General features: G+C 39.8%; 1 protein-coding gene across 1 annotated transcript in view; it reads right to left on the bottom strand.

Moving 5' to 3' along the window:
* Cacul1 (CDK2 associated cullin domain 1) overlaps positions 1-21,713 on the bottom strand; it is a 52,635-nt gene that overhangs the window by 12,731 nt on the left and 18,191 nt on the right. Inside the window, exons 4-6 of the mRNA XM_051200074.1 lie at positions 7,619-7,714; positions 5,586-5,688; positions 289-378 (exon numbers count right to left, since the gene is read on the bottom strand). Of these exons, the coding sequence (XP_051056031.1) occupies positions 289-378; positions 5,586-5,688; positions 7,619-7,714 (289 nt within the window). The remainder of the gene's footprint in view (positions 1-288; positions 379-5,585; positions 5,689-7,618; positions 7,715-21,713) is intronic.

Here is a 21,713-nt window from a genome sequence, read left to right as displayed (position 1 = left end):
GATCCACTATTCTCCTGCCTCAGTTCACAGATGATGGTACTTTCAAGAGTCAGCACACCTAGGAAATGCATCAGCAAATTATTTTGTGGATTCCAAATCTTAGGAGCTATGAGTTCCAAGTGAGCCCTAAACCAACATTTCACGCAGATTTGAGTTCCAGGATTTTACTACAGTAAACCCAAATGTCATTTGGCCTCAGGAGGCATGTAAAGAACCACTGCCCTTTTGGATAAGGCTGTAATAAATAAAAACACAGGCCCAATCCCAACAGAAATGACAGGTGTTTACCTGGTCTGAGAGTGTACAGGCCTTTCACAATATTTGCCATAGTTGAAGGTGTGACCTGAAATGGTGTTGACTGGGCTTCTAAAAGTAAAGCTGGAATAAGAAGAAAAAACAGGTAAAAAAAAGAAAAAAAAAAAGAAAAAGAAAAGAAAAAGAAAACAAAAGAAGAAATAAACAAGAAAAAGAATTTTTAAAAAAGAAAGAAAGAAAAAAGCATGTAACACTTGCTAACAGTAAAAATTTCTCTCAGTATTTCTAAGGCTGAATGGTAAACACCACGAGAAAGATCAGCACAAGACAGAAGATTACAAAAGCCTTCAGCACAGCACTTGATAAAACAGGTATCTGCACTAGTTTGCTCCAGTACTAATCATCGAAGAAGTGCATAAGAATCTTGAGAAGTAATGCCTTCTAAGAGAAACAAAACAGCTCTGGGGACACCATTAATTAGCTCAAAGTGCCTGCCTGTATTGGGGGTGGGGTGGGGAGGGAGGAATAACCATTGCCCTTCTTTCTTCAAATCACCCCTGTCTAAAATGCTTCGATCAGAAATTGTTTTGGACTTTATTGGCTGAGCAACCCTAATTCAACAAATTTGGAAAACTTGAATTTCTTTCGTGCTCAAAAATCTACACATTTCAGCTGAGAATGGTGGCACATACCATTAAACCAGGAGCTCACAGGCAGAACTAGGCAGATCTCTCTCAACCAACAGTAATTTTACTAACAAAGACCACACTCACAAAAACCATAGCTCCATCTTCAAAAATCTTCCTATGCATAAAGCCAGAGATGACAATTCACCAATTCTACTTCAGCAACTTTGAAACTAACCTTGACTTTTGACTCTAAACAGAGTCAGCTTTCTTTTAAATTACCTAATTTCCTCTATTTTTAAAACAAATATTAACTTCAATAACACTTCTATTATATTGTTAACAGATACTAATTCCATGTTTATTGGACAGAGCAAGCACTACAATAGTTCATTTGTCTCTCAAAGATTAAAAAACAAAAACAAAAACACCCACTATGTATTTATTACCAAACAAAAAAAGGGGAACTAAATGAAGGGATTTTATAAGCCAGGTCTGTAGTTAATTATTTTCCTTTATCCATGTCATATTTTTAAAAAGACCTACTTACTTTAAAGATTTGGGAACTTCAGACATAGGGTATGACTTGCTGCTTTGTTTATTCTTTCCATCTCATCACCCACATATAGTTTTGATTTTGAATGACAAATTTTAAGGATGACAAATGTGAACTGTCATTATGATGCTTTAAAATCTAATGTTTAAAAACTGAAATTCTAATGTGTTCTGAAAGCCTTATGTACTTAGCATGTACCTCAAATGTAGGTGCTCTTTTTTTACTAATCTTTGTTCCCAGTTTTTAACCAATACTTGAGGCCTTCACACTTAACAGCATACTCAATATATGGCTAAGTACTGACCTCTGTCAACATTCCCTACCATAATTTCTATGTCAACCACACAGCTATGAAGAAATGGCTACTTTTAAAAAGACATACATGGCATATGAAATGTGTATAAATAATTTGAGATGAACTATAAATAATTATATTCAAGGGTAACTATTACTACAAGCCGAGAATGAGTTCAGTTTGATAGTGTTTGCCTACCATGGACAAAGTCCTAGGTTTGACTCCCAGCACCACATAAACCAAGCATGGAAAGGGAAAGCAGGAGGATCAGAAGCCAAACATCATCTGTACAAGAGTTTGTCTCAATAAAGCAAACAAAACCTCCAAACCTAAGGGGGAGAGGGGTGCTGTCTTCTCTATCTATACTCTTAGAAGAAAGCATTTAAGTTTAAAGGATGTTCCAACCCCGCCCCCTAAAGAACTGGGATTTGTAAAGGATGCCAGAGAGTGGGTGTTTACTGGACCCAGAAAGTTCTGGCCTTTGCTTTATCTAGACAAGTATTTCATATGGTTGGGGAATTGACATGGCAGTCTTTCCATGGTTGATAAATAAAGCTGTTAAAGCTGTTTTGGCCTATGGCAAGGCAGGGTAGAGCCAGGTAGAAACCCAAGCAGAGATACAGGAGAAGGGCAGAGTCTGGGAGCAACATGCAACATACCAGAGTATTCCAGTAAGCCACGGGCCATGTGGCAATGCAATAGAAATGAGTTAATTTAAATAAAAGAGCTACTTAGTAATAAACCTGAGCCACCGGCCAAGCATTTATTATTAAGTCTGAGTGACTATTTATTTAGAAACAGCTGCACCGTGGGACTGGGTGGAACAGAAAAGCCTGCAGTTCCAGAGAACTTTTATTCCCTCTGAACCATGTACATACTACCACAGAGATACTGGTTTTACATGCACTGATGCTAGTCATATGTTGTTTTTTAGTAACTGGTTTCTTCTGAAAGCCATATATCAACAACAGGGTGTTTCAACAGTCCTCTTACTCACAGAAAAAGATCATTAGGTGTTAAGCCTAGGTGTAGACCTCTAGTTCTAATCTCTCTTCCCATGTTATGGCATTAAATTCTTAAGTATACTTGCTTCATCTAGCGTGTGTAGTGCACAAATATGCATGAATGAATGCCACAGTGCATGTGTGGTGGTCAGAAGACAATTTGTGAGAGCCACTTCTCTCTCTACTCTCCTATTTCCAAGAATTAAGATGGTCAGGCTTGGCAGAAACTCATCTTACTGCCTTCATTGTCCAGGGGATTCTTTTACTAATTTGTTCTGGAAACGAAAGCTAAAAATTACATGAATTCAAAATGTGTCATGGTCTAAAAGTAAACTGTATCTTTAACTACAAAAGTCAACACATTATACTTTCTTTGAAAATGTCCAACCTGATTACCACAGACTTATTGTCATATACGCTCAGTATATAACCATGCAAATCTTTCAATTATTTTAAGTCCTCCTAGATCTACATTCAGTTTCATTCAAAGTAAAAACTAATTTTTAAGGAAAGCAATTTTGTTACCAGTCAAAAAGAAACTAACCTTACTTACAATAATAACACTCTTCTTATTCACAAAATATTAATTCATAAATGAAGGCATCGAGTGCCAATTTGTTTTTAGCATATAGGATTTTCTTTTTCCTGCCTTACTAGTTTAACCCTCACACACTAGTTTGAAATACCTCCCATTGAGAGACAGAGGTCCATGATAGGCCCTCACAGTTTAGGCCCTGTGATTGCTCACCCAATAGAATGTAGTAAATTTTTTTTGAGCCCAGGACTTTAGACACAGTTTCCAAGTTTCTACTTTCTGAATATTTGAATGTTCACTGTTGGAGAAAACCTAAGAAATTAAAAACCACACTAACTTGGCAGTCATGGAAGCCAGCAGTGAGAAGCCCTAGTTAGACCACATCAGCCAGCGTAAACAGGGCAGATAAACTGCTTCACCAAACCTTTTTCAGATTACACAGCAAATTAAAAATAAAAGATGCCTGCTAGCTGAAGCCACAATGTTTCCAAATAACAGTAAATGGAATAGTAGTATCTCAAAGTGTGTTAAAAGTAGTAAAAAGAAGGAAACTAATGTTCAGATTTTTAGAAAAATCAGACACTGGCTGTACTTACTTGTGCTGTAGCTGCTAGAGTCAAAACACCAAACCTGAATAATTGTTTTGACTCTCTGCGTAATGACCACCTACCTGGTGTCATGAACTGTAAATACTAGAACAGATTCTGCTACATGTAAAGCTGTGTGTGCCTGTTCAAAAATCCTTGTGATGGTGATCTATACAACTTGTAAAAAAATATTCAGAGAGCTCCCTTGTTCTTGGACCCAAACTATGTAGATAGCAGTCACTTTCTGCATCTTCCACTGTACAATACCCACTAACTGCTCAATAAATTCAATGAGTATCTAATGTGTTTAGTTTTATCCCATTTACAAAAATTTAAGGGAAACCTTGTCACAAAAAAAAAAAAAAAAAAAGGACTTTTTCTATTTTCTGGAAAAACACTGTCTCCTTCATGAAAACCCCACACTAGAAAGTACTCTCATCCAATCTAATTACAATATCCTATTCAATATTCTTTCCATTTGCCCCATAAAGTTAACTTACAAATTATTAGCAAATATAAAGACATATTTAGAAAGAAAATACATATTTCTATCAGACACAGCATTTCTTCATAAATATTTACAAAGAAAATGTGCTTTAAAAAGTTAAAAACAATGTCAGTATCCAAGACTATAACTAATGGCGTGAAGCTGGGACAGTAATAAATCTCTGTAATTCCAGAACTTGGACTTAAAAGTTCTAAGCAAAACCCTCTCTCAAAACAAGAGGCCTATCAAGGTTAATGTACAAAAATTCTAAGTATCTGTCCAGTTGTAAAAACAATGCATGCTATAGGTCCAAGCCTCTGAACCTCTATCTTGAACTCTGGACTCTCTGGGAGCAAGACAGTATCAACCTAATCTATACATTTTGTAATAACTGTGCCTTGCAAAAGAAAAACTGATCCAATATATAAATCCCTTCTCTTAAAATCAAAAATGACAAAAACAGAGTTTGTGAACAAGCTTAAAACAATTACTTTGTAAATGTCAATAAACTGAAAAACTGCAAAAAAAAAAAATATATATATATATAAAACTATAATTTACATTAGTACCAAATTACTAAAGAATGCCTTGCTGGATACTGACCAAAACATGAGCTTTTTTTGAAGGTGTTAGGTGACAAGTGATGGTATACCTCAAGTCCACTTGAGGAGGGACACTCCTTTAGATGAAAAGGAAACGGTGTCACCTATTGTGAGCCAGAGATCAGGAAAGACTGTCTGAGCTTGGCACCTGCATCTTACTTAGCTATCGATACAGCCATGGTAAATATTGCTAAACCACATAAGGCCAGCAGCTTGCTAACAAGATGAATAGCAGCCACACTAGACTAACAGTAGAAACCAGACAGGGGCCTGTGCTGGCCTTCTTCACAGACAGTGCAGTTACTAACATGTGACCCTGCCAATCATATTACTGATCAGTGAGGAAATGGCTAGACAGAGCAGGCCAGGCACAAGACAGTGTCTAAAACACAACCTGCCTAAGTATCCCAGAAAAGATGAGTAACTCATAGTTTCAATCCCCAGGTTTGTCTCTATACACTGAGGTAGGTTTTACTACTTCCTGCTCTCTGGTTCTAGAGATGTCAATAATGGAGTCTGGAAAACAGTGTTCTCAGATAATAGGAAAGTTTAAGAATGAGCTGGAAAAGGGAGGGAGGAAAGAAAAGGGAGACCATGGCTACAGCTGGCTCACCCCCATAAGAAGCTAAATCACTTACGCATTAGGTTGTAAATGTGCTTGTCTGCAACATGTTCCGTAAACAGCTTTATAAGATCGTCTTTTAAGTCTCTGTTAAGCTTTGTTTCTATGTAAAACTTATTCTGAAAAAAAAAAAAAAGTTTTTATACAAGGGAAAGTGATCATCCCCATAAGTGAGTGAATTATAGTTTTAGGGAATAATGTATTAAAATTAAATAATTAAAATATTATTAAATTAAAAATAATAAAAATACCCAGCAAACAGTAAAACCCTGCCATTCCTAGTGTTTTTTGCATGAGATTGAAAGGCTGGAAGATACCAACAATCCTTCAATTGCTCATCACAAGCATTAAAAGGCAATTCTGAGAAACTCAGGAAAGGTACTCCTCTGTATCCAAGCTGAGGGCAGTCTCTGCCAACATGTCCTTCAGCAATGGTCAGATACCCTAACCAGGCTGAGAGCAAACAGTGCTTGAATCAAGTTGTTCACTTACATTCAAAACAAGATGAGCTGTATGGTATACATGAAGGGACAAAACAGAGCGCTGGACTCCAACACCCCTGGGAACTGCCTATGCTCAAGGTCTCAAAGTCTGTTTCCTTATTTACCAGTCACTTTTAAACAAGTTTCTCTTTCTTGCAATCAAAATCAGCCTAACTAGGAAAAAAACAAAACAAAACAAAACAAAAAAAAAAAAAAAAAGTAAAACCATTAAATTTGTTCATGTTTAAATGCTAGCCCACTCTCTTAGTTCTGAACAGTGTTTTCCTTTCTTTAAAAGAAATAAAAAGCTATAGAAAAGAGGCAGTGGCGGCTTCAATCTCAGGCAGAGGGAGGCGGCTCTCCAGGAGTTGGAGGCCAGCCTGGTCTACAAAGCACAAGTAGCAGAGCAGGCAGAGCTGCTGCACACAGAAACCCTGTCTCAAAAACAAACAAACAATATAAAACCAATGTACATGGTTGGTTAAAAACTACAACCATGACAACAGATGGGTAATCAAATGCTTCCTAGAGTTTACCCTGTGGTCTACCTCTCCTGGTCCCTTTCTGTAGAGAAAAGCATACGGTACACTTGCAATGAACCACTCTTGGCATGTGAAGATGGGACCCCTACGCTCCTTGGAAGAAAGCACCTGCTGAAAAACACAGCACACTGCTTATACCTTACCGAGCTCTTTTACCCTAATGCTAGGTTTTAGGAGGCTGTTCTTCACAAAAATATATAAACATGCCATTATTTTTAACTGTATGTTTTCCAAAAATTGTCCCCAACTGATTACAATACAAATATGTCCAATATTCTGTTACTAAAAAGAAATTACCACATAATACACAGCCATCTATTTATGAGTTTTAGATAAAGTTTTAAGTATTCTAAAGCTATTTTACCAATTTATAATTCACTTTAAGTTATGCCCCTATTTCTCTACAGCTGCATTACAAATGAGCATTTCCAAAAACTTTTTAAAAAAATAACTAACTTGTACTTAACAAAGATGTTGGATATATTTTCCTTTTTTATGCTAAGTATTTTCTGTGAACTATCCACAATTCATACCCTTTGTCAAAATAGAATTACTGACTTTTATCTAAGTAATCCATGAAAACTAGTTAGCAAAGAAAATAAACCTATGTCTTATGTTTTGCAAACTTCTCCACCTATTTTTGTTATTTTGTTTCATTCTTACATCAACTAATACTATACTTCGTGATAACATTTAAAGGTTTTCTCTCCTCAAAAATATGGGAATGGGACCTGTGTGGATAGGGGCATAGGGGCTTCTGGGCAGCACAGGAGATAAGAGAGGGTTGGAGGAGAAAGTAAATAATTTATTGTATATACAGTATGAAATTGGACATAATTTTTTCTTGTTCTACTTTTAGGCTCATTCCATTTAGATGTGCTATAAAGAACATGGTGTTGATTAGACCTTTTACTCTCATAAACCCATCTTTAATCTGACTCAGGAATAGAAATTGCAACATATAGAAAACCAGAATATAGTTAACCCCTCATAGTTTGGGAAAGGTAAACAGAGCTCTAACTTACCATATATATGAAAAGAGGCACGATGCTCTGCAATGCTCCCATATACTGTCCCAGAGCTATATTAAATCTTTCGATATAGAGGTCTGGAGGGCTGGCCTGTAAGAAAGATTAACATAAGCACTGAGAACCAGGTCAAAGTCCTTCAATCTCCTGCAATAAATAAAAACAAAGTCAGAAAGAACCCAAATTCCCAGTTAAGTGTGGGAGTGTTGTATGAGAGAGAAACAGAGGGAACAGGATGAGAGGGGAGAGGGGGAGAGGAGTGGAGGGAAGGGAAGGGACGGGGAGGGGAGAAAAGAAAGGGAGGAGAAAGATTTACAAGCTCAACTAAAATGTAATTCCTGAGTCAGTGTGTTGGGGAATGGCAATGAATAAAATACAAAAAACATATTCCACATAAGGACTGTCCTTTGGAAATTTTACCACATATGACAATCAGACCTTAAAGACAACATCCTGATGGCAAGCTCTGCCACACTAGAACTCCTAAGTAACAGATCAAAAATAAATAAATAAATAAATAAATAAATAAATAAATAAATAAATAACGGGAGTGGAAAAATAACTCAGTGGTTAAAATAACTCAGTGGTTAAGAGTGTTTGCCACTCTCCCAAATGACCTAAGCTCGCAATCACTTATAATTGCAGCACCAAAAATATCCCAGCCCTCTTCTGGTACCCACTCACCACCCCCCCCAACCACACACACACAAGTACACATAAAAGAAATTAAAAATCTTTTAATAAGTGAAATTATAGAAGCCATGTCTTAAGCTATGAGAAATGGTCAATGGTCTAATACTCTTAAACTGTTTTAATTTCTTAAATGTGTAATTTGTAAAAACACCTCATAAATTTTTTCACTTATACCTAGAAACTTAGAATATATGTGGGGAATTATCTCTAGGTCTAGTGTTTTCTTTCCAATTCTTTTCTAGTCCTCTTAACTGACCATGGAAAAAAGGTTTTCTCCATCATACATAGAATATAAGCAGCTCAGAAATATTAAACTGTTTTAATCAGATGCTGGTGATTCTGAATTATTTTGTACCAAAACTCCCTTCTCAGTATTCTGAAAGCCCGGGCCTTTTATTATAACTTAGACTTCTAAATTTAGGGCACACACTATCTACTACTTTTCTGCTCCCACAGCCTATACCTTCTTTCACACTGCTCAGCAAGCACATGGACCATCCATCTATCCAATCCCAAGTGTTTTTTTGACCAAACAGCTCTCTCCTAGCCCTCAGCAGACTTTATTCCTTCAAGATTTGTAACTTCCTCAAAATAATCTATGAGCAACTCACTTACCGTTCCCACTAGTCTCTGCCACTAACTGCAAGAGCCCCCTGAGAGCCCCCTGAGGCAAGATCTGTGTGTGTCCTACCTGTTCCTCTCTAATTTAACCAGAATGACGAGCATACAGGAGACAGGGATGTATTTTTCAAGAACAGTCTTTTGAAATCTAAACTTTACATCTAAATCTAACCTAGTTTTATGGTAGTGAGCAACTAATTCATCCCTTTGAATTTTAAATTTCAATTTCCATACTGAGGAACCACTACACTGTTTCTAAGGATGTGTCTCACTGCTGGGCAGTGGTGGTGCAAGCCTTTAGTCCCAGCACTCAGGAGTCAGAAGCAGGCGGATCTCTGTGAGTTGGAGAACAGTCTGGTCTACAAGAGCTAGACCTGAACAAAAAAAAAAAAAAAAATTTCCTATCTATATGAATAGGAGTAAACAGCAACCGTGTCCATGTGCCTAACACTTAGAAAAATCCAGTAATATTTTAAAAAGCAATCTTTGTCAACTTGGGGAAATGGTTCCCCATTGTGGGCAAACATAACCACCCTAAATAAGTAGACTGGCATGCCCCATCTTCCCCAAAGCAGCTTCAAACAACTCCGGAAATGATATTCAGCATTCAATGAAGTAAATTTTACATGCACAGAAGAAAACATCTGAAAAGCTGTTAAATTTTTTTTTCCTTTTCATGAAAAGGACACTGATCAAAAGGCACATTTAACAGCAAGAAAATAAATAAAATTGAGCTCTTTATTCCTTTACAAAATCCCCAAGCCTCAAAGGCTAGGAATATTAAAAGTACTTTTTGTGCTGAATCAAATGTCAGAACACTTAGCTTTTTACTTCTATATTTCATGCAGCACTTACTCAAAGCCCTTTGAAATGACAAGATGATAAATTATGACAGTCTGAGAAAGTATAGCCCATCTTTTCCAGGAACCTAGAAATAAATGTCATTCTGAAAACACTAATCAAACTGTTCCTCTTTAAAACTTACATTCAGTCCCCACTTGGGGGGGGGGGAGGGAGGAAATGCTGCCAAGTTTGAGTTTCACTATTCCAAAATGGCAGTTATTTGGCTTGGATATTAATTGGGGGGGGAAATGCCCTCACATCAAATAAGAAAAAGCAAACTGAGGAAAAAATAATTACTCTGAGCTTCTTCCAATCTTTAGGGAAGTAGTGCAAGTGCTTGAGTGGGACCTAGAGCCTCACCCAGTGCCAGAAAAAGTGCTCCGCCACAGCCACACTCTCGGCTAGTTCAAGCGGGTTTAAAGTTTTACTTTCACTTCTTTCTCCCTGAAATTACTGCCCCTTAATTCTTTTCTACCCTTTCAAAATATATTGCTTGTAGAAATAAGAGTCTAATAACTCTTTACACAAATGTTAAGTTATAGTAATGCCAATGTATACTTTTCCTAACAATCTATCTTGGAGTAGGTTTTATTCTGTTGAGTCTTGGAACATTTTGGTGTCTGGAACCATATGCACTATTTAAAATAACTGAAGATGGGCTGGAGAGTGCCTCGGCACTTCCTGCTCTTGCAGGAAACCCAGGTTCAGTTTCCAGCACACACATGTCATTTCACAAAGGATCTGATGCTATCTTCTTGTCCACAGGTTTCTGTACACACATGGTGCCCATAAACTCACTTGAGTGCACAAATACACATGAAAATAATGATAAATCTTTAACCTAAAGGCGCCAAAAAGCCTTTATTTATATGTGGGTTACATTAAATATTTTTTTTCTATCTGGAATTAATGAAGGTACAGTGAAGAGTGCCTGTACTCCCAAGGAGGCTGAATCCCTTGAGCACAGGAGTTTGAGAATAGCCTGGGTAACACGGTAAAAAAGTATGGCCTGAAAACAAAGAAAACTGGACTTTATCAACTCTTAACCATCAAGAGCCCAGGCAAGGTGGATTTAGTAAACATTATACTAACTATCACTCGCCAAAGCATATACAATTCCTAAAACCAAATTATAAACATTTTAAGATGAGCAACTTGGTCAGCAAAGGTGTTTAGATAGACATACTAATTCCTAACACATAACTCTACTGTCAAATGCAAGAATGGGACAAATGAATAATTGCCCTTTGGGTACTGCCAAAGTGGGAAATGAAAATCACTGAGACTTTGAAACACAGCATGGAGAGTGTACATGAACAGATCTAACTAGGTACAACAGATCTCACTAGGTACAATGAGCTTCACAGACTGAGAGTCCAGAGAACATGACCCTCAGTTTTTAATAGACATATGAAGCCAAGGTATCTGAATCCTATGGTGTGTCAAGAGGAAGAACAGATGAAGCAGGATGTTTTTACAGCAAATGAGGGAAAGGAGCCATTTTGAAGGAAGCTATAAGAGTTCACCAAAGAATGAGGCTTAGTTTTGGAAAAAGCAACTTCTTTCCCAGAAAGCAAGGTACCTCTGAGCTCAGGCATCCAAGGACGAGGACCAAAACAACCCCAGCTTTGTGTGACACCTTTGGAATTCTGAATCCATACAAAAGCTATTCAATTTAAAATTAAGGCTGTGCTGTATTTTTTTTTTTTTCCTCACCACTAAGGTCTTCAAAACTACACTAGTACACACATTTCTTACAGACTTCCCTAAACAAGTTTGTTTGACCCATATGCACCAGATGTACTTGTTCACATGTGGGCAGGAGGTTCACAGGCTAGAGGTTCAGGATGCATGCTTGCCCTGGATTGAACCTGATGGGAAATGAAATGGGTTTTGCATCATAAGCTCTTGCCATACTTGATTCTGGACCAGGAACCTGTAGAGAGATACGCACTTTGTATGCCCCTGTGGCATTGACCACACCCATTGGGGGTGGGGACAGAGGTGGCTGTGACCTGGGGCAACTGGGTCTGGGGAAGGGGTCCCAGAGCACTCTCTTGCTTGCAGCATGGGGACAGAAGAGCACCCGAAGGCATCCTTGGGACCAGGAACCTGCTGGTGTTCATCTGTCTGTTATAAGTTATTTCTCCCTGAATAAACATCTATTCAGTTTATCTGTTTTTCCTGATCCTTATTAAACCACGATATGAACCTGGCCAGAGACCACCCACCTGGCCAGTATTTAATTAAAGCTTGCTTCAAATTTGGATTTAACTGTGGTTGTGGTCTTACTCTCATTGGTGGGATTAACAATACTAATAGTCTAAAAAATGGAAGACATGTTTATGGATAAGGTTATGTTCTCAGGAAGGGGACTGCAGAGAATGATGCTTTCCACACCTCTTATGTTTTTATCTTTATATTAGCTATGGAGGCTTGACTAAGAATGGCCCATATAGGCTTATATATATGAAATACTTTAGTCCTGAACCCAGAACCAAAGAAAACACCCTGACTCTGAAACCAGAGCCAAATAAATATACTTTGGCCCTAAAACCAGAGCCAGTGAAAGAAATATTCATACCATACACCTGAAAATAAAGCGAAAAAGCTAAAAGGCCAGTGAAAGAAACAGTCTGGCCCTGAAACCAAAGTCAACTCTGCTCCTGACCAACTAATCAACCCCTGAGCAGCAAATCTCCCTGGGAAAACTCCACCTCTAAGAAGCTCTATGTAAGTTCCCCTGCCAGTTCAGTTGCAGGCTGTCCTACACCACAGTGGCAGAGACAGAGACAGCCACTCTGCTGGACTCCAACTCCTCCTTCCCAAATCTCTTAAAAGAGTTTTTTTTTTTTTTTTTTTTTGGGGGGGGGAATCTTTTGCTGGCACAGACTAGAAGAACCTTTACTGAGACGTTCACTTAGGGAAGCTGAGCAGTAAAAAAATAAAGAACCTTTCCTGAAACTTTCCCTTCTGGAACAAGAAAATAAGTTACATCTGCTAGGAAACTCCCTTGGGAGTTGAACAGTAAAAGTAACTTTTCTCAGAGGCGATTGCTACATTTGGGAACAATTAGCAACAACTATCCCAAAACTGAGAGAATCAAATTCATAAAGAAAACGATTTGGATTCTTCCACACATTGTAAGAAAAACACCTATTTCTGGAGTTCATACATTCTACACTGATGCAAATAAATCAGGTAAGGCAGGATATAAATCAGGAAATATTAGCAAAGTGGTTCAAAGCCCTTACAATTCTGTACAAAAGGCAGAATTGTACGCCAGGTGACCTGAGGAAGGAGGTCGGAGGGGGCCAGGAAGGCGCTCTCTTTCTGGCGTGACTTGGACAGGAGAGGATCGGGTTGAATTTCCTGGTGTTCATCTGTCTAGGTTGTAAGTTATTTCTCCCTGAATAAACATCTATTCGGCCTATTTGTTTATCCTGATCCTTATTTACCGCAATACTTTCCCCTTTAGCAGAGTGAAGAAGTAACATTTTGGGCTGCAGAAGAAACCAATAGCTCTTTCCCTTAGGGGAACTAAGCAGAGCTCAGCTGTAAGGGCTCTATCTCCAAAAAGAGGAGCAGGCCATCCCCCACCAGCCCCAGCTTCAAGTATAGCCTGACTTCCCAGTAAATCAGGGTACCTTTCCCAGCCTCCAGAAAAGTCCTACTGCAGCTCCAATATAAGCTCCAAGCTGTACCACTTGCTCACATTGGTCACAGTATCTCATCATAGCAACAGAATAGTATAACTAAGACAGTAGCACTCTATCTAGACTTTTATAGATTTTTTTTTTTTTTTTTTAATGTTTGAGTACTTCATCTGAATATAGCAGTGGAGGCCAGAAGAGGATCCCTCAGAATTTGAGTTACAGATGTTTGTGAGCAGCCATGTGGTTGCTGGAAACGGAATCTAGGTCTTCAGCAAGAGCAACAAGTACTGTTTAACCACTGAGATTACTCTCTCCCATGTTTTCTGAGTATCAGATATCCAATATTTCTCTATCTTACACCTGTATGTGTACCTAGGTGTCTTAGTTAAGGTTATCATTGCCATGATGACACAGCATGATCAAAAGTAACTTGGGAAGGCTTTATTTCACTTAGATTTCCAGGTTAACAGTCCATCACTGAAAGAAGTCAAGGCAGGAATTCAAACAGGGCAGGAACCCGTAGACAGGAGCTGATGCTCTAAGGCCAGGGAAGGGTGCTGCTTATTGGCTTGCTCAACCTGCTTCCTTATAGAAACCAGGCCCACCAGGACAAGGGTAGTGATGTGGGGTGTTCTTCTGTATGCTGTGAGTATGTGTTGTTTTTACTGGTTCATGAATAAAGCTGTTTGGAGCCAATGGCTAAGCAGAGTAAAGTCAAGCAAGAGATCCAAACAGAGAGAGAAGAGGTCAGGTCCCGGAGATGCCTTGTAGCCACCAAGGAGGAAAGATGTAAGCCACAGCCACATAGTGAAACACCGATTAGTAGAAATGGGTTAATTTATGAGAGAGCTAGCTAGCCAGTAATAAACCTAAGCCATTGGCCAAACAATTATAAATATATATTAAGTCTATGAGTGATTATACCTCTCTCCTCCCCCAAAACCAGGTTTCTCTGTGTAGCTTTGTAGCCCAGGCTGGCCTCAAACTCACAGAGATCTGCTTGCCTCTGCCTCTTGAGTGCCTGGATTAAAGGCATGAGTAGCCACAACCCGTCTAAGTGGGTGTTATAAGCTGCTACTGGGACCAGGTGGGTAAAGGGAAACCAGACTGGTGGAACCTGGCTAGACGGAGGAAAAAGTCTCTAACAACAGGGAGGCACCACAATGGGCTGGACCCTCGCCCAATCGCTAATAAAGAAAATGCCCTATAGCCAGATCTTATGGAGGCATCGTCTCAATTGAGGTTTCTTACTTTCACATGACTCTAGCTTGTGTCAAGACACCCACACTGGGTATTTACACACACCAGCAAACAATGTTCTTAAAGAAGGAAACAATGAACACTCAGACTGCTGCTTCTCCTTTAATAGTGGCAATAACCATGGATGCGAGTAAGAGTGAAGCATTGCTGGCCACTGTGACCAACAGTAGATTCTTCACAGCTTCCAGCCTGCAACGCACACCTCATCTCTATTTCCCTTCTAAGAACTTCCCCTAGAGTCCAAGAGAGATCTGAGAAAGTTGACAGTTATGAGAGTCCCTGTCTCCTAATGCTTAGCCAGCATTACTTCAGTCCCATGTGTTACTTACTTTATGTGTATGGGTATTTTGCCTGCAGGTATGTCTGTGTAATGTGCACATGGACCCACAAGAACTGTAATTACAGAACACTGTGGACTACCATGTGGGTGTTACTATTCAAATCTAGGTCCTATGGATGAGCAGCAAGCACTCTGAACAGCTCCAGTCCCTAAGTGCTTATTTTTTAAAAAGAAATCTCCCCTATCTTTTGAAACAAGTAGATAACTGTCATAAAATAAACATTTAAAAAATATAAGATATGGTCTAGGGGAGCTGGAGATGGCTCAGAAGGGGTATATATTCTTGCCGAAGACCCAAATTTTGGTTCCCACATCTATATTATGTGGCTCACAACTGTCTAACTCCAACTCCAGGGGATCTAACATATCTGGACTCTGAGGGTACCAGCACACACTTTCACAGACACTCAACATATACAAATACCTTAAAAACGTCCATTTCTGAAACTGTCTAGGAACCTAAGATCACAGTAGCCCTACGCCAAAACAGGTTAAGGCAAAATCTCCACCCTCAAAGGCTGATGGTAAACATTACAATTACTACCTGAATGTGCACTTGTGGAAATGGTTGAGGGTTAGAGGGTCACACTGGCCAATCCCCTCATAAAAACAGACTTCCAGATAACTCACTAATTAATAACAGCATTCAGTAGAATTCACAAGTGAATGAGTTATTGGTTGGTAATATTCATTTTGCATCAGTATCTCTTGGAGTTGGAGTTACAGGCTATTGTGAGTTGCCCAATTGTAGGGAACCCCAGAGCAAAGTTAGCATCTTAACAGCCACCTTTCCTACTCTTAGATACTAAGATACTGGTAATTTTCCATCCTCCTATAATTGTTCTCTTGTTAAACATGATGCAGCCTGGTCCTGAAAGAGTCCCAGCTGCTATACTTATAGTATATCAAGTTACCTTATAGCAGAACACCTGCATCCTGCTTGTAAGGACATGCTGCCTCCCTCACATCCTCCCTTTGACCCATTCCCTCATTTCTCCACTACTTAAACCCTGTGATTATATTCATTAAAGAATACTCTCTTGTCTCCATCTCTGAGTCTCTTGTCTCCTCATTCTCACTCCCTCCCTCAAGGTCCCTGTCGACTGACCCTGTGAGCTGGGGCACCCAATGTAGGTAGCAGAATCACATTCCAGTCCTGCACAAGAGCTACAAGTACTCTTAACCACCAAACCATTTCTCTAGCCCCAAAACTTTATTACCTTAAATGTTCAATCTAATAAGGAAAAAACAGTATGCTGAAAGTAAAGCGGTTCTTTTTTTGTTGTTATTGCTGATTTTAAGACACACTATATACTTCAACAGAGGTTTAAAAAATAAGGCTGGGGTGGGGGGCTAAGGCAACTGTAAACAACCAGTTGGATTGCACTGCCACCCACTGGGCAAAAAGCAAATAGCAATGCAACACCTGCCTAGATCTTAACAAGCAAGGCTTTACTAGCAGTTGGGTAAGAAGACTTATAAATGCCAGTGTTTAGCCTTAATAAAAGTTAAGCAACAGAGACTAATTGTGGCTTAGTTTCAACTAATTTTATTATTGGTTTATCAATTATATTAACTTGAAACCAAGATACATTTAGCTTAAAAGGTACCAAAATTACTAGTTTTATTTTAATATTTTAAGTGTACCCAGTCAGCTTCCTTTTAATTAAAACAGCTGATAAACACTTTTATAAAGTGCTGTGTGTGTGTGGGGGGGGGGGGGTTAGGGATATGAGTCAGCAGTTACGAACACTAAATGCTCTTCCAGAGGACTTGAGTTTAGTTCCCAGTGCCCATGTCTGATACCATCACATAGACATACATGCAGGGGGAAAATACACATAAAAATATAAAGAAATAAATTTAAAGGAATGAAACCTTGTACCATTTCCCTCCCCTGCTCTGGTTTTGGTTGTTGCTCCTATCAGGACCTGATAGTCGTATCACCTGTGCTGCTCCCCCACTTGAATGTTAGTCTCTCTTTATTAAACAGCCTAGTGGGCAGCACACAGTAACAAGCTCCAAATGACTGAAAATAAACAGCTGTTAATGGTCATTGACTATGAACTACATCACAAGTCACAATGCTGGGGTGGGTAAAGAGAAGATACACTTACAATTCAACCAAGCACACCAAACTCATCAACAAAATTGCTTGGGAAAAGTGCTTCACAGCTGTTCCAGTGGATCCTGCATTAACCCCCCCCCCACACCCACACCCACACCCACACCCACACACACGCGTCAAATACAGAATCATCATTTAAGATAGCTTTAAGAATAAAGAATGTTGGCAAAACCTTCTCAAGTTCCAGCCCAGCCCTCGTCCTCTTCTGCCGCTATTGGCCAGAGGTGAGTCTGGCCCAATTGGGGCTGCCTGTCCCCTACAACCTCTTTTCCCCTCTCCCCCGCCTGAACTCCCTGGATTGGCCCCTGATCCTGCTGCTCCTGTGTCCGGTCCCCATTGAGAGCACCCTTGGAGCTCTAATACACCCCCACCCATCCCAACCTCCAGCCTACCCCCCCCCACCCTGTGCCCTACCCCACCTACTGTCCTGCCGCTCTGGTTGAGCACTGGGACAGAGGGTGGAGCCAACAGTCCACCCTACTTCGGAGACTTCTCGGAGCAACTCCGAACAAAGGAGACCTGACTATCCACGCGGGACCACCTGTAATTTCCACCGGCTTGGTCTCTGACCCCGCCTCCAGTCCTCTGCTGGAGTCCCCTCCCAGAGATCAGCCTATCTCTGCGGGTCCACTCGGAGTTCCTGCGGGCAAGATCCTTGACCCCCAAATCCGGGCCCCTGCCAAAGAACGAGGTCTCAGCTCGATAGTGCCAGTTTCCAGTGAGATCCCACTACCCTGCAAAACCTTCTCAAGTTCAAGCTCAGCCCTCATCCTCTTCTGCCGGTTATTGGCCAGAGCTATTGGCCAGAGGACCACTGTGAGTACCTGCTGGCATCTTCTTCTAGATCCTCATCCTTGACCCCATCCCTGGATCCCTGTCTGCGGAGAAACCTCCTAGAGAGCTTGGACCACACAGAGCTACAGATATTGAATCTCAGATCCACATAAGCCCATCGGGGAAGGACCATAGAGAGAGGGAAGAGACACCACCAACACCTACTGGAAGAAACTATGGGAAGAAGGCAATACAAGAGAACACCTAACAACAGAAAGACAAACATGACACCACCAGAATCTAGGGAATCTACACCAACTAGAATGGAACACAACAACAAAGCAGAGGAAGCAGAAGGTTGAAAAACAAGTTACTGGGGAAAAGGATTTCTATTTTTGTTTCCACAGAAAATGAAAAGATGTGGATTCCTTCCAGACTAATGTGGTTTGATCACGCCAGACCGCCTGAAACAGAGTACAAGCTGATCCTACATTCCAAACAGCTGGACAAAACAGCCCTACAGACTACAGCTAGGATATCTGAATCTTCTTCGAATCCCCCAAGACAGCGCCCCTTACCAGCAGGAAGTAGTTTGGAAAGAACAACGCCCAAATTCCCAAATATTGTGTATAAATGTTTGTTTTCATTTAATTGGACTTTGTTATATAAAATTAAATAAAAAATTTATATATATATATATATATATATATATATATATATATATATAAAGAATAAAGAATGTTAACTGGGTGGAGGTGCTCCAAGCACTCAGGAGGCAGAAGTAGGCAAATCTGAGAGTTGAGACCGGCCTGGTTCCAGGACATCCTCCAAAGCCACAAAAAAGACCCTGTCTCAAAAAAACCAAACTAAATAAACGAATGAATGAATTAGATAAATATATAAAATAAATATATAAAATGAAAAAAGAATGTTATAGTCACTAAATTAAATTACATTACCAAAATTGTAGTACAACAGAACAATGATGATGGGAGATGTCATTCTGTAAATATATTTCTTGTATTGGTTCATGAATAAAGCACTGTTGGCAAATAGGAAGTTAAAGTAGGCAGGACTAGGAAGACAAGGAGGATTCTGGGAGATGTAGTAAGGTGAGTCAAGATGTAGGGACTTGAGAGAAGAGGTCCGGACCCTCTCTCCGGTAAGATAAGACCATGTGGAAACACTTAAGATGGATAGAACTGGGCTAATATTTAGGACAGAGCTAGACAATAAGAAACACTAGAAGCTGTCCAACATCTTTAAATCAAAAACATTATCTCTGTGTGTTATTTGGGGCTGGCCCGGCTGTGACACCAGGCTGGCGAGAAAGTGTTCATAAGAGAACTACTCATCTTAAATGCGGTCAATTTCAAATACTTAATGTATTAGTCAAAGCGGGGGGGGGGGGGGATCCCAATTACCTACAATAAATATTTTCAAAAATGTCATCTGTCTCTACACTGGAATGTCATTTGGCAATAAAAATGAATGGGGCACTAATCATGTATCATGAAACCTTGAAAACACTGTACTAGGTTTTAAACAAGCAGAAGGCCCCATACTGTGCGATCCATTTAAAGTATCCAAAATAGGCAATCTGAGGACAGGTTCAGTGCCTGCCAAGAAAAGGGAAGGAGAGCAGAGTGACTGCTGAAGAGTAATAGATTGGTGTTGCAGGCCTTTCTTGTTTGTTTGTTACTTTTGTTTTGTTTTTCCAGACAGGGTTTCTTTGTGGCTTTGGAGGCTGTCCTGGAACTAGCTCTTGTAGAACAGGCTGGTCTCAAATTCACAGAGATTTGCCTGCCTCTGTCTCCAAAATGCTGGGATTAAAGACACACCCCCACAGCCCAGCAGCTGGCTTTTTCTTTTGGGCTACCAACCAGGTCCCAAATCAAGACACAGAGACTTATTAGTTTTGAATGCTTGGTCTTAGTTTAAATCTTATTCTAACCTGTTTTTCTTTATCCACATTTTGCCTTGGGCTTTTTACTCCACCACCCCCCCCCCAAACCCCTTTTTTTTTTTTTTTTTACTTTCCTGCTGTCTCCAAGTCTGGCTGATTGCTGCCTGGAGGCTGGCCCTGGGTGTATACCTTTCTCTATTCTTTTCTCCTTCTCTCTCCTTTTGCCTTGATTTCTCTTCCTACTTATTATTCTCTGTCCAATAACCCTACCTATCCCTCTTCGCCTAGTTATTGGTCCATTCACTTTTTATTACACCAATCAACCTTAGGCAGGCAAGATGAAACTTTACATAGTTAAACATCTTTACATTGTTAACAAATGTTAACACACCACCACAGTAAAAGGTAATATTCTTCAGCATAAACAAATGTAACATGTCTTTACATGGTTAAATATTCCACAATAGATTCCTTTCAGTCAGGACTAATATGTTGACATTAGTAATAATAGCTGCACAACTTTTGACTGTACAAAAACCCCACTGAACTGTATGTAATAAAAAGTAGATATTAGAACATGTAATGTTACCTCAGTAACAAATGAAATTGTAGGTCTGGGAAGACAGTAAAGTATGTATTGCACAAGCATGAAGAAATAAGTTTAATACCTACACATAGGTAAAAAGCAAGACATGGGGCTAGGTGTGGTGGTACATATCTTTAATTCCACATTTGGGAGGCAGAGACAGGTGAGCTCTGTGAGGCCAGCCTGGTTTATATAGCTACAGAATGAAACCCTGTCTCAAAAAAAAAAAAAAAAAAAAAAAAAAAAAAAAGGCAGCAGCAAGCAAAGCATGGTGGGTCCATCCTTAGTCCCAGAACCAAAGAGGCAGGGGCAGAGATATTCCTGGGGTTTTGATGGTTAGCCCTAATCAGCAAGGCCCAAGTCCCAGTGAAACCTAGCCTCAAAAAAGTGGATGTCTCTCTTGGGGAGGCTGAACTCTGGACTCCATACGAATACTCAAATACATGAAAATATGTACATCACGCTCACGTGATGCATGCATACACATACAAATGAAACTTTAAATTTATGTTTAAATAAAATATAACTTTCTTTTTCAATCATGTTATAAGCTGTACTGAGAATCTGGTCCACACTGTTCTTACTTAAGGACCAGGGTTAAGAGGAAGGAGCTTTTGTCGCTGGGAACAAAGGCAAGGAAGCAGCAACATAGGGAACTGCAAGAGGTGACTTTCTTTCAAGGCAGCAAGTGAGTACAACGCTACTTTATCTCTAGAAGGAACATGGAATTGTGAACAAAGTCAGCAGCGCTACAGCTGGGGCATTCACCTCTTGACCTAATTCAAGACCATGACATGCTGGCAGACAGCAGCATCATCATCGCTCTCAAGACCACACATTGTTTCAAAGATGGCATTCTGTTGGGCAGTTAAATGCTCCAACGCGAACAAAAGCATGACAGTGGCGATATAAAGGAAAGCACATTAATATCTGCCAAGAATAGCAGACTAAAAATGGAGCCAACCCTAGCACACCAACAGAATGCTTCCTCAGCAGGAGGGAGGAGCTACTGGCCAAAGAAACCAGATGGAAAAAGATCTGAATATGTAAAGGTGCAATCCATCTAAACTTAAAGGCAAAACACTGCTGTGCAATTCTCAGGGGGGAGTTTACTATGCAAAGACCTTGAAATCCTCATCAAGGACTATGTATAACCTTGATCTTGAGGGAAATGGAGTCAAAAGGCTAAGAAAAGGTAGCATGAGAAGTCTGAAAATCAAAATGGATCAGAAAAAAATATGAAGCCAAGATACAAGGTGATGGGAGATGCCATTATGTATATATG

The sequence above is a fragment of the Phodopus roborovskii genome, unplaced genomic scaffold (assembly GCF_943737965.1).
Source record: "Phodopus roborovskii unplaced genomic scaffold, PHOROB, whole genome shotgun sequence".
Lineage (NCBI taxonomy): Eukaryota > Metazoa > Chordata > Mammalia > Rodentia > Cricetidae > Phodopus > Phodopus roborovskii.
This window is presented reverse-complemented; position numbering and strand designations above follow the sequence as displayed.